This window comes from Phallusia mammillata, chromosome 1 (genome assembly GCF_965637545.1).
Source record: "Phallusia mammillata chromosome 1, kaPhaMamm4.hap1.1, whole genome shotgun sequence".
Classification (NCBI taxonomy): domain Eukaryota; kingdom Metazoa; phylum Chordata; class Ascidiacea; order Phlebobranchia; family Ascidiidae; genus Phallusia; species Phallusia mammillata.
Window position 1 is genome coordinate 2,352,177 of NC_137252.1, and position 14,042 is coordinate 2,366,218.

Sequence of the window (14,042 nt, forward strand, 5' to 3'; positions counted from 1 at the left end):
TTGTGTTAACGTGATACCAAGGTCACAAATCCTGATCCGACGAAAAAGTCTGCTGGCCGTTGGTGCATCTGAGTGTATCAAATTTTTGGTTGGATTTGCGTGAAGCTTGCGCTTCTGACTATCGTCAAAATATTAATGCTTAAAAAGAAGTTTGTAAGAAGTATGACTTTAGTGCTGTGTCTGACGCAACAACACCAAGGGTCAATTGAAACTTAATGTTGTTTTGACGAGATTGGAGCTTACGACGCTTCCGACTACAAATTTCCATATTTAAAAAAAGTCCGAATGTGGCCTTCAATTCTTTGTTTAAAAGCTTTCAAAGTTAAAAACAGAAGTTGAAAGTATATCTAATGCAAGATGTCGCATACACGTTAAATACTACACTGTACAACACCAGCTAGCGGAAGAAATAGTACAATATAAATTGCCTAAAAGTGTCGCCCGAGAGCATGTTTAAATGCAGTCCAACTTACGTACCACAGTTTAGTTTAGTACTTACCAGTCACCACAGAATAGTGCAAAACAGAACAATAAACCTAAAATTCAATTACAATGTAATATCATGTTAAACACCTTTATTTAAAAGTTATACTTCCGAAAGCATGATCTTAGTGGATTCATGTTTCTTAACGTATTAAACTGCAAGTTGATGCACATGCCAAACGTTTCGTTTTCACCTCTGTAGACAATCCAAAGACTAAATACTTCTGTAAAAATTCCATTCAAACATGAATAAAAACATCTAAAGAAAAACTTAAACTTTCTTACTCATAATTACAAATAAACTGTACTTCTGTTTCTAGAGAGACCACAATGCCGTTTAGAGATCATGTTAGAAAGCAAGCGGTCCATTCGGATGTTATCTGCCTGAAGCACCAGCGTGATTACAAATGCCGCGTGTTTTGTCAGATTTGTCACATAGTGACGTATGGATTGAGTGACGTTTCGTTGAAGGATCAGTAAGTAATACTTACTATTGACCACCAAAACACGTTTGAGGAATTATCGTCACCATTAAAAGCTTTTTTTGTTACTTCGTTTCCTATTTCCCCATAAGTTTTATTTGTTTAACTTTATTCGTAGGGTTGGCATGACATGGCCTTGAAAAGAAGCTTGCCTAACACGATAGTCAACTTTGGCTTTCAGTACACTTAAACCCGTCTGTGTTTGTTTTTTCTTTTGCAATACTGAAAAATACTGAAGGGTTCAGTTTATCATGATTATCCGTAACTTGAATCATCTGCATTGAGCGCACGTTGGGTCAGGACGATTTCGCGAAGTTAGAAAAGTTAGAAACATGTCAGAAATCCACAATCAAGTACACAAAACCGACAAAGCGATTAAACTAATTAGTGGTTGTAAATTTTGATCTTTCCGCTCCAGCCCATGGATTGATTTCTTCTCAAATTGATTTAGATCTCCTGACCGATTCATAATCCGGGAATAGCAAATAATATATATTTCACTGTTTTCTGCAACGCATAATGCATGAGAGGAAATGAAAGAAAATAATGAAAAAATTAACAAACTGCCGCAAATTATAATAGCACACAATTTATCACCTGGAAGGGAAGCAACAACCGCTGAAAAAATATTAACAATCTTTCGGTACGAATAGACATGATATGTTAGTGTTGCATAAGCTTTAAATCTATAAGCTTTAAGCAATTGTGTATTATCAAATTCGTTTGCAACATAATTTCGACTTTTTGCAAGCGGAGAAGCAGAATCGCAGGAGTTGTATCTGCGCCTTCAAACAGCGGAAATAATTACAGTGTTGTTCTGTGGACACACACAATCCAGTTGGCTCAAGTCGACAAATGTCAAAAATTTTCCACGAAAATAAGCAGAAATCCACATGATATGACATGACCTCTCAACATTGCAGGTCATGTTGTCCAAAAATAAATTGTACGTGGATTTTTATATGCCTGAGTTTTAATGCCCGTACAGTTATTGGCAAGACTATTTTGCTAAAGTGTGCTAAAGGCAACTAAGTTGTTTATAATTTGCGTCACACTGCTGATCTGTAGCTACAAACGCTGCATTGTTGGTTTTAGGCCACGCAGTTTGACACAACTTACACAAGAGTGTTATTTGAATTGATTTTGCAAACACTTCACCCAACTAAAAAGAAATATATACACTTGGGCTGGGACTAATTTTAGTACCCAAAGATTTCTGATGAATTAATATGTGGTTGGAAACTTATATTGTTCTCAGTTGCGCCAATACTTAGTAGCAAGTTTCCAAAATTTGTTACTCCCCCCAAAAAATTTTTTTGCCACAACTGCTGATATCATCATAGGCCCGCTGCTTTCTTTATGTTTAGGGTCGAATATCTACTGTCGCCAGGTTGTCGTATTTCTCACGACCGCAACACAAGGTTCATGATCGCATTAAATGTAATGTTAATGATTGAAGTTTGAAATTAAAATCAGGTTAATTGCCAAATACGATCAGGTATTGACATGACAAGCATGACCTCAATTTGAAATTCGTGGAGCTGACTAAGAATATAAGAGTTTTTGTGCTAGGCCAGGGGTGGGGGCCACATACGGCACTTTGACTAAAGTTGTGCGGCCCGCAGAGACACTTGGATTTAAAATGTACTGGCAATCGAGTCAAATAATTGTATTTTCTTGAGCAGATAAGTGCGCCCTGTGCTATTTTCCTGCGTCCTGACAATATGCTGCTAGAATCAAATGCGAATTTACTTGTAGTATGGCATTTTTGGCATGCAACGAAGTAAAATCACCTTGTGTTATTGTATTTGGCCCCACAGTGACACAGGTTGCCCACCCCTGTGCTAGGCAGTTGCTTGGTACATAAGTTTGACGAAACATTTACACAAAAATTAGCTGACATAATAAATATTCCTCACTTTTCTTTAGCACACAAACACATATTGCTCTATTATTTGGTCATGAAATATATATTTGTTGTGAAAGTGTAACAAGTAGATTCATAAAAATATAACTCAGTTAATGCAAATGTACAAACGACCTCTCGATAACTAACGTCATAATGACATTTAACAACGTTATAACTGGGTCAATCGCGGCAAAAAGGACCGATGACGTCCATTAGGCGGTGGACTTACGGCAGTGTAATGCAATGATAGAAAAATAAAGCAATTCTGTTCATAGATTTACATCGCAAAATTTCATTGAGTGCAAAACATAAAACAATTCATTTAAAAAACTTCAATATTTTTGTGACATTTTAAATCGTGAGACAAGCACAAATTTTAGGGTAAAAACGAACAGTTGGCACGAAGTGTTTGCTTGAAATCGCTTGACAAAATCCTCACGAGAGTTTCCTAAAGCTGGCGAGTGTTAGGGGGAAGTAGTATTAACATTACATCAATTAGTTTCTCTGTCAAAAAGTAAAACAAAAGTTTTCGTAGGGCAAAATCGGTTTCATCCACTTTATTTCAAGTAGAGTTTAATTAGGTGCGTTAAGTGTTATTGGCAGTTCCATAACAAGGCCAATTGCAAGCGAGTTCGACGTATATATTAAGTCACCTTTCATGAGAAAGTAAAAATCTCAATGGCTTTGGTAAAACGCAGCGAAATTAATCATACGCAAATGCGGCTTTTTATGCTGTTACAGGGATAGCTTGATTTGATGTAAAATGTTTTTTTTTAAGATTATAAACAAAAATTTCAATGTTGCTTTTAGTAATCGGGTTGCGGTTACACAAATGATCAACACTATGCGTATTCATATTACTGCATTAGATTGTTTATTTAATCAGTTATAAAAAGTCAATACCTTTGTAGATCTAATACCAATATTGCATACATCTTCCATGCAGTTCCTGTTTAGACAAATTATATTTCAGATATGTATTTGAAAGTTTGTTAGGAAGACTTTTTGGTGACTTAATATTGTGGCAGTGCTAGCGGATGGGGTAGCCGTGATACACAGCTATGTAAATGTGATTCTTCTCACTTCTCAGCCATGTTGTGCAAAAATCGACCCCAGGATCGCCCCGTATCCAAGAAGAAGTGATACAACTTTAGTAATGCGTTGCCCGTGACCTTCAAATTCAGCCACCAACACTTCGAAGAAGGTGATGTAGAGAAAGGTCCCAGTGGCTATGGCCTGCAACACCACATTTATAAGCGTGGTAACGTAGCCATTTCCGCCAGCAACCTCAATGATGAGACTGGTTAAAATCCCAACTGGTGACATCATTGAGAAGATCAGAGCTGCTACAACAACCTTCTTGATGGCTTGCTTGCTTTGAACAAGATTTGTTCCCATGCTGAACGCCATAAGCATTTTATGGAAGAGTACAGCAATAAAAATAGACATAACACTACCTAAGTCCTTCTGCAGGCCCATAGCTATGCCTTCTAATAATGAATGAACAGACAGACTAGCTACAAGCATGAGCGACCGAATGGAAGCGTGCTCGTGAGCTTGCTTGACTTCGTCATCCGTATCTGAGTTGTTGGTTTGAGAGTTGCCATCCGGTTGAGTCATTTCCATCGCTGTAATCTCACCGGCCTCAACTTGAAGTGTTTTCTTGTCTCCACGTTTTTGTTTCTTGCTCTTGTTTTTGTGATACCAGTGATTGACGCCGTGTGCAGTCTGTTCTGTGTGCAAAATATAATACAATACGGTGTATGGTTTTATAGCTTCATTATATCACTGCTATGCCTTGAGCAGTTTTTGACACTTTGGATAAAAAAGCTTGTCACTTTTTGAATAACGTCATAAAACAAGCAAGTTTTGTTGCGTAACAATTACTATGCCCGGTATATACTACGTCTTCTACAAAGACACCGATGCATATTTAAAGAAAAATCGCGACGCCCGTAGGCTTTCCTCAACACCATCGGCAATTTAACTTGATTATTATCAAACATATTTTGTTTCTTGACTAAAAACATAAAACTTCCCGCAACCTTTAACGTATGAATAAAGTCAATAATTAATGTGCACCACATATACAAGCGCTCTGACAGTTTGGTTTCTGGTCAAGGTAATTTTTTGGTGGGCGTATAGTTTCCCAAAAATTTGCAAAGTCGACAAACAAGTCTATCTTTGTGAGAGAAATTCTAAAAAAACTTCCAAAAAGATCAATAACAATGGCAGGTTGATTGGAATCCGCAGTTTACATGCAGAACAAATCACAAAAAGTGTTTTGCACAACGCCGCTTTCAAAATCTAGCCCAGTATCCACCTTTATACAAACTAATGAACAGAAGAAAAAATGGGCGAAAGACGAGAACAACGACACGGTAAGCGCTATATAATAAACGCCAAGACTTCTAATCGGATATAGCAAGTGCCTGTAACAAGCAGAGGACAACACGTCCATTTGGTCGCAACAGTTCTTGTATTTTGTTGTTACTCACCGACGATAAGAATTAGGAAGAGGCCGCAAGTTATAACAATCTCCGCAATGGGCATCAAGGCTGCTTCCGACTCTTCAACCACTTTGGTACCGTTTGCCAGCATCGCTCTGCACGAAAAAAAACGGTTATGTTTTGTTTTATTCGTTAGGCCATGTGAGCAGTTGGGAGTTTTCTTTTACTTTTTACCATACCGACATAAACACTGTTTACACAAATATTTGATAACTTGTGCCACATTTTCTTAAACAAATGCTTAAACATTTTTTTTAACAAATGTTAACGTTAAGTTTCTGTTCGCCGATCCAACGTCATTACACAGCATTTTAGATTCTTGATATTGGATAAAAAGTTCGGTTTAAACAGACGGTTGTAATCTTCACAACTCAATGTAAGGCATAGGTACGTCAACTACTATTGTTGACAGCGTGTAGAATACGCATACGGCATGTGGCTCATTGATTAGCAGAGTAAGAATAAAGTTTTATTGCTTTAATGATTTGTGAATAAAACTGCCTCAATATTTAAGTGGTCCTGAAATTGATGTAAATAAGCTATTGCTACCAGGCATAGTATCAAGTTTATAGAGCTCTTCTGGCAATTGTATTTTTATTCCGACGTTTCGACGTCCTATGCATGACGTTTCGACGTCCGTTTCGACGTCCTATAGTCTTCATCAGGGTAAATAACACTGAATGCCAATTCGCATTCGTCCAAAACGTCGGAGTAAGAATACATTTGCCAGAAGAGCTCTATAAACTTGACACAATGTGAAGTTGCTTAAACAGTTAGAGAATTGTCTAACTGACTTACTTTGGTCCACCGAGTTGAGGCCACTTAATTTCAAACGTTTCAAAACCGTGCCGGATTTCCGGCAGCAAACCGATGAAACTCGTTCCAAGGAAGATTCCTCCGGAGAAGCAATTGAGAGCGCTCATCAATCTCTTGCTCCGGGATTTCCTTTTCTTAAAAGAAGAAGACGTGGACTTCGTCATCTTGGAGGTGTCATCCGGAACAGGTGAATCACCGTTTTCGGAACCGGTTCCGGTGTTGCAACACCAAAAAAACTTTGACCAGAATCCATCGATTGATCGACGTTGCCGGCGTCGCTTTATAGAGGAGTACTGGACGAAGAAAAAGGGAAGAAGAGCTGCAATCAGCGTGAGGATAAGAAGTCCAAAAATGATGAGTATTTTTGTGGTGGTAACATCCATTCTGTCAGGTGTGTAGGATTTTATAAAACTAAATTTCTGGGGCAAGCAGCTAATAGGAAACTTACATTGCTATCAAACCTCCTACGCTAAAACACCTAAACGTGAATTAAAGTACTGATTAAACGTAGAATATTTTAAGAACATCAATGAGTAAATCAAACCTGGGATTTTGTTCGTCTGTTACAAATCATTAAAGTTCCGTAGCAAAGTGGCAATGATATTCAATTTTGCCTCTGAGTTTTTTCCTTTTAACGATAAAAACTCAATTTCACATCACATAACTATGATAATTGATAGTCGTTGCAGTTAGTTTGCTAATTTGTAGTTTCAACTCTATGCCACAAATGTTTATGAGCAAATATTTCTTTTCTATTTTTGCCAACATAGCAAACCTGTTAATTAGCTTTTACTCCAACAACAATTTTAATCATAACGCGATTCTATGTATGTAACTTCTGCCTTACAATAAAGTTTAAATAATCGCTGTACATTTTCACAGTGTAATGCGTCTCTTGAAATATATATATGAAAACTAACTGCAGCAAACCACTCACAGCTTAATCAATCTGTCTGTCTACAAATGCTTTCAGAAAACCTTTTAGTTGAAGCTCCTGTCTAGTAAACAAGTCAATAACGTATGAGTCAACATAACACTTGATTTGCCAACGAACCGATGTGAATGACAAAAATCTTCCACATTCAACCATAAGCAATGGTGTGATATCGTGCACGCTAAGGATACATGTTTGGGTTTGGAATTAGTGAGAGGAAACAAGTGTGTAAGGTTTGTATCGCAAAGCCTGGCAGGGTCTCAAAGCTAATTATTAAAGCTCAGAGATTTGTGTGATATCTTGTGAATTTATTTGCGAAAAAGGACTAACACGTTTCGGACAACAAACATAAACTGTGTTATACCCAACACGGACTTGGAAATGATGCTAATCAAAAAATAAAATGTCAAAGATTAAGCGATGTTTAGTGCTGTAGTTAAACTATCAACCAATCAAACTTATGTTATAGTCGAGACAGCAAGACAACGCTTAACCCGCTTTTGTAATCTAATTGTAATCTAACTCTCCTGTCCATTATTCGGGTATATCGAGATTAAAATATCTCCGAAGCTCTGGTCATGCAATTGCATTCAAAACTTATAACTGCAACAAATACAACAACAACAACACCACTTTCCTACGCTTTGAAAAACGGCACGCACTCGTGCCATGAAAAAACAAATATTATGTTAGTTGTTTGTGACAAATCGCAAAAGTTTCAAGAAAAGCTCAAATTTCGTGAGCTTTAATTTCCTGCCTGGTATCAACTCACAACACAAAACGCCGCTCAAGGAAACCACTGCAACCCCAATAGTTCATGTTTTTCAAATCTAGCTGTAGTTATGCAAAATAGCAACCAAGTCAACTTTATTCATTACTTCGAACGATGTTTTTAACTGACGGATTGGAGTTCGGCAATCAGTGCTGGATTAACCATTAGGCAATGTAGGCACGTGCCTGCAGGCCAGTCAAAAATCCAGGCCACTTTAAAATCAGTAGAAATTTGGTCATGTTTTCAAAGACGTTAAACGATCAACAATGTGTCAACAACGTCTTGATGCACTTTCGTGTATTGAAAGCGATCTACTCCGTAAGATTAACCTCCAAAAACTAGTTGACGCGTTTTCAATCGCAAAAACGCGCAAAGTTGTTATTTATTTAGGCATATGACCACATTTTTGCACGGTACCCTGTGTTATAGTTGCAACAACGATCTTTGTGACAATGATTTGGCAACACTGATAATTCTAATTTTTTAGTTGGCAACCCTGATTTTCAGGCCACTTATAAAATGTGCCTACAGGCCAGCAGACCCTTAATCCGCCACTGTCGGCAATTACTGTCGAGAATACTCGCTTTCTGCATCAAGCTTTAGTTGACGACAAATGTGGTTACATTATCTACTATTCACATTTGATTTTGCTAAGGGTAAACTTTCATGTAATACAAAAATAATTTGACCTCCTGCAACTTTTTAGAAACGCCAATTTCTTACGAGTTCTGTAGGAATGCCTGTTGATTAGCAAGGATTTTGTCTCACCTCTTTCTCGAACGCTGGGTTATCGGTAAAAAATCTCACTTGCATTCCACTGTCGGATTCGTGCGTTATGATGCTCTTGTTGCCGTTGGTTTAGAATCGTGAGAGTTTCTCTTCCCGGATCTACATCAAAACAACAAGTAGATTGAAATTACTGTATTTTACAGCAGTTACTTAAAATTTGTTATTTGGCTGTGTTAAAGTTTAAACGGTTAAAACAATCATCCAAATTTAGTTCGATGCAACAAGGCCAAAAAGGCAACAAAAGACTACAATGCTTGTGCTCAGAACACTAACACCGTTCGGTTTGTCACACAAGCTAAACTCGTGGCAAGCAATCCCAAAAAAGTCATTTGTCCTTTTTAGATACGTGTTTTTTCGCTTTAACAGCATCATCAGTATATGTAAGCGGGCATAGCTTGCCATCAGACTTACTCTTTCAGATCCTCTTTCAGAATCAGCTTTCAATTCTCGGAAAACAGCTATAGGAAGCATCATAGCAAGCCGTGTTGCTGATCCACATGGAGAGTAGAAATGTTGTGAGCATTAAGACCAACATGAGGATGTTGAAAAAATAGGTAAAATATTCAAACATATTAAAATAACCAAAGTTCTACGCCAGAACCCTATCATAAGTTTTATTACTGAACAAGCCAAACACAGCAATAATAAAAGAGACATAACGCGATTAAATTTATACGTTAGTCCATGGAAAAAACTAAAATGAGTTTGAACAGAAAAACATTAACGAGCTTGATAAAAACTGATGCATCGATGTTGTAGTTGGGACATGGTAAAGTCAACAAACAAGGGTTGCTATATGTGTGTAATGTGGCCACATGCAACACTTAGATAACACACTTGTGGGCACAAGCAAAGACCTTGCTTACAATTGAGTGCAAGACCATACTCCCCCTCCCTCAGTATAGTGAACCTAAAAGGTTCAACGACCAAAAAGTTGTAATTTTTTTTTATCTGCCGCAAATCTGTGTACATTTGTAATTTCCCTTTGACGCACATTGCTCAGCATTTATCTTGTGTTACGACATTGTTTTAATGACAAGACAAATACAGCAGCTGATTAGAAGTAGCTTGCTTGTCTAGTCTAATCAGGACGTCCTACTACGCGTGGAATATGACAAGCCGAGGTTTTTTTTTCGACAAAACGTGTGACTTGTTTTGTTTTTCAAATCTGCATCACAAGTCAAAATCTGCGAATACATAGTGGATTTGAAAGTTTAACGAAAATACGTGTCAGTCTCATTGGTCGATTCGATGAACTCAACTCTATAGTTATACAACTTCTAAATATTTTAGCCTCACTCCTATGATCCTTAGGTTTGTTACAACCCAGCTTCAAGTTAAACCAGGTTTACTGTAAAAGAGTAAGCAAAGTGTTATTCATTATCTGAATGTGTTTCTTCAAGTTTGGTGTGCATAAAGTTCGTTTATTGTAACTGCAAACAGGAGACAAGGCCTCGTTATCCTTTTTATCTGGGAATTAAAGCCGCATAAGTTTAATACGGCTGAGCATTCAACCAACGTTTACGTTTCATGTTCGACTGTCGTAACGTTTAGTCATCATTTGTCATCCCCCTGCGTTCCATCCTTTTTTCCTTTGTTTATCGTACACTGTACTAGTCGCATTCAATGTTATTTACCCTGATGAAGGTGACCTGTATAAGACGTCGAAAAGACGGAATAAAATTACATTTGCCAGAAGAGCTCTACAAAATTGATATTATGCATGACGGCAATAGCTTATATATAAAAGTAGTCTTTTTTACAAATTAAGAACTAAACCTGTTATCACTAATGATGACATGAGCATTTGCTAAAACATTAAAACAACTGAGCATGTCGCTTTTTACGTCTATTTGGGCCGTTAATTTAATGATTAAACCTGTTCTTTTACCTCGACTTGTGTCTACTTGATACGAAGGTCACGAATCCTGATCCGACGAAAACGTAAATCGTCTGCTGGTCGTTGGTGCATCAGAGTGCATTATATTTTGGTTGGATTTTCGTAAGATATACCTAAGTCATATATGGCTTTATTGTAATTAGTATGACTTTAGTGTTGTATCTAACGCAACAAGACCAAGCATCACCTGAAACGTAATGTTGTTTATGACGGGGTTAGACCCTACGGCATTTCCAACCACAAATTTCCACATTTAAATGTCCGTATGTGGCCTTCAATCTATTTCTTTGTTTAAAAGTTTTTAAAGTTAGAAACAAAACTTGAAAGTTAAATACACCTATATGTAATGCAAGATGTTGTATGCAGGTCAAATACGTTGTTCAACACTCTACAACCCCAGCTAGCGAAAAAAATTATACAATACAAATTACCAAAATGTGTCGCCCGAGACCATGTTTATGTAGTCCAACCTATCTAACAAGACAGAAGAGTGAAAAACAGAACAATAAACTTAACATCCAATTACAATGCAAGATCATGTTAAGTACCTTTATTTAAAACGTTGTGCTTCCGAAAGCAATGCAGACCTTAGTGGATTCCTGTTTCTTAATGTATTAAACTGCGGTCAAGTTGATGCAAATGCCAAACTGTCCGCTCTCTACCTCTGATAGACAGTCTACTGACACTTCTGTACGGATTCCATTTAAACACGAATAAAAACATCCAAATAAATAAAGTTGAAATTTAACTTACTTACACACAACTACAAATAAACTGTGATTGGTCTGTTTCTACAGTGATGGACCGTAATGCCGTCTAGAGTTCGTGTTAGAAAGCAAGCGGTCCATTTGGATGTTATCTGCCTGAAGCACCAGTGTGATTGCAAAAGCCACGTGTTTCTCAGATTTGTCAGATAATGACGTTTTGAATGAGTGACGTTTTGTTCACTACGGATCACTAACTGATGTTTGACCACGTAGACACGTTTGAGAAATATCACATTACAAATAAAAACTGCATTAAAGTCATCAACAGATTACTGATAAGCCTTAAAAAGTGTGTATTTCCTTTGTTTATTACCTTATCATGGACTTTATTTAAATTGTGTAGTCGATGTTGGATACGTGACATGGCCTTAAAAACAACTTAACTGAAACTAACTTGACACGGGAACTGCATGTATAACATATATTTATTTGACTTTTTGCAACATTTCGACAAAACTGCTGTCGTCAGTATCATTGAAATAATGTTTGTTAATCGGAGAAAGTGCGTTTAAACACAACGCAGTTTTGTAATCTGGTTTTGCCTCTCGTACAAATCTACAAGCGTAAGCAGAATAGAAAATATTCAGTAAAAATCTAGGGGTATATACTACTATTAAGTTGTTTCATGAAATTTTGCCTTCAATTCAGAAATCCACAGTCAAGTACACAAAAACGACAAAGCGATTAAACTAATTAGTGGTTGTAAATTTGGACTTTTCCGTTTCACCCCATCGATTGATTTCTGCTCAAATCGATTTAGATCTCCTGACAGTTTGATAATCTGGGAATGGCAACTAATATATATATCACTATTTGCTGCAATGCATAATGCATGAGAGGAAATGAAGAGAAATAATAGAAGAGTTGACAAGTGCCGCGAATTGTAATAGCTATTGATTTTACTGATCTAAAAGGTGGATCATTAATATAAGCCTTAACTTAAAGTTAGTGTGGTGAATTTAAAGAGAGCTTTTAACATCAAAATATTAAATCTTTTGATTTGATTAGTTTACACAATGAAACCATGCTCCTTTAGACAATGAAACCGTGTGCCATTAAAATCAATTTCTGCTTTATGTTATGCAACACTATTTTTCTACAATAATGGGTGACGTATGTCGCCAAAAGTACATGAGGTAGACGTAAGTAATGGAAACAGGCTAGATTAAATGATGTAAGAAGTCCATTATCACCAAAAGCTTGTACACAACTGTCTACAACAGTGGTTCTTAACCGGTGGGTAATTACCCACTAGTGGGGAATTTGAGGATTTCAAGTGGGTAATTTGAAGTTGGGTTTGTTGTTCCATGTGTACTGAAATTATGTGAATCAGAAGTCACCAAACTCGGGCCCGTGGGTTGAAATTAACCATTGAAAGTTAATTTAATACAATATTTTCCGCAACAACATGCAAGATTAACTACATCTAGTTTTGCAAGGCGCATAAAAATCCAAACATCGTTTGTTACGTCACAGACACTACTAATAGTATCAATGACTTTGTTATTGTTCGCGAATATATGCATTTGATCTGTTGATTGTGATCCAATAAATGACCAATGCAAGCACCTGAGATTTTTCAAAATTCCACACGATTTTACTTTCTCAAGAAATCACTAATCAAGCTAAATAAAATCGCAGTATACCTTTGAGGTCCCGACCAAATCGCTTCACAAAATTATTTCGATTAAAGAATAATTTTTTTGTTAATGTTTGGCACAAAACATTATTTTCAAAATAACAGAGGTGGGAATTATAACTTGGTGATTTACTTTAATGGGAAATCGCACCAAAAAGGTTAAGAACCACTGGTCTACAAGCTAACAAGTAGAAAGCTTAAACCAGTGGTGGGATTCAAACTTTTGTCAGCCGATTTTATCACAAAAGGCATATTTTTCAGCCTGTTCTGCTATAAAACGTTAATTGACAGTAACCAGTAATGCTAGCCCGTTTGCTGATCTCATCAAAGTTCTATAGAACCGGTGCGAACCGGCTGAATCCCACCACTGGCTTTAACGCATTAAGTCATTCACAACAGACATGTATTAGCAGATCATCGATAATTTATCAGCTCGAAGGGGAGCAAAAAAACACTGCAAAAATATAAAAAAAACTTTCTATTGTTTTTCGTGAAACATTAGGCTTTGTAGCCTAGATTCGGTTTAAAATGGAATGCAAAGAATTTCAAACAAACATTGTTTTGTTGACTTTATTTTTAGCTTCAAAATGGTTCTAAACTAACTTTTGTATCGCACGCAGCTTCCATTTTGACAACTTTCAAAGAATAATGACAGCAAACACAATTAAGCGGGCGAGATGGGGTTCAAACCCTCATACCAGAGAGAGGTGTAAACATATTACATGCTCATTTTGGTTTAGTTATTGAACGCTTTATTACCATGTCGGCTTTTGCTATCCCCATCACGTTGTTCGCTGAAATGGCATAAAACCAGTGGTGGGATTCAGCCGGTTTTGCACCGGTTCTATAGAACCGCCTCACTAAATTTTATGAGATCAACGAACCGGTTAGCGTTACTGGTTACTGTCAATGGACTTTTTGTGACAGAACCGGCTGACAAAAGTTTGAATCCCACAACTGGTTAAAACTGTTGGAAGCAAATGAAGCTCATGTATAAACTCAATGGCATTACGCAATTAGGTGTTATTAAATTCGTTTGCA

General features: G+C 37.0%; 1 protein-coding gene across 2 annotated transcripts; it reads right to left on the reverse strand.

The window, feature by feature from the left end:
• Positions 1-2,916: 2,916 nt before the first annotated feature.
• On the reverse strand, positions 2,917-11,369 carry LOC145230447 (zinc transporter ZIP3-like). Of its 2 annotated transcripts, XM_080095888.1 has the most exons (7): positions 11,144-11,369; positions 10,587-10,708; positions 9,107-9,183; positions 8,675-8,794; positions 6,183-6,493; positions 5,373-5,479; positions 2,917-4,607 (listed from the first exon to the last, which is right to left on the reverse strand). In XM_080095888.1, exons 4-7 carry the CDS (start codon positions 8,717-8,719, stop codon positions 3,961-3,963), a joined length of 1,110 nt encoding a protein of 369 aa, XP_079952014.1. In that variant the 5' UTR covers positions 8,720-8,794; positions 9,107-9,183; positions 10,587-10,708; positions 11,144-11,369; the 3' UTR covers positions 2,917-3,960. The 2 variants fall into 2 exon arrangements, with proteins under 2 accessions (XP_079952014.1, XP_079952006.1); XM_080095880.1 differs by lacking the exons at positions 8,675-8,794; positions 9,107-9,183; positions 10,587-10,708; positions 11,144-11,369 and having other exon boundaries at positions 6,183-6,691.
• Positions 11,370-14,042: the final 2,673 nt, after the last annotated feature.

Bases quoted from the DNA above. Each gene is read 5' to 3' on its own strand.
- LOC145230447 (XM_080095880.1), bottom strand. From the start codon at position 6,583: ATGGATGTTACCACCACAAAAATACTCATCATTTTTGGACTTCTTATC. The intron at 5,480-6,182 runs GTAAGTCAGTTA...TTTTTCGTGCAG, and splicing joins CCTCAACTCGGTGGACCAAA to AGCGATGCTGGCAAACGGTA. The intron at 4,608-5,372 runs GTGAGTAACAAC...TTTTGCACACAG, and splicing joins CTTCCTAATTCTTATCGTCG to AACAGACTGCACACGGCGTC.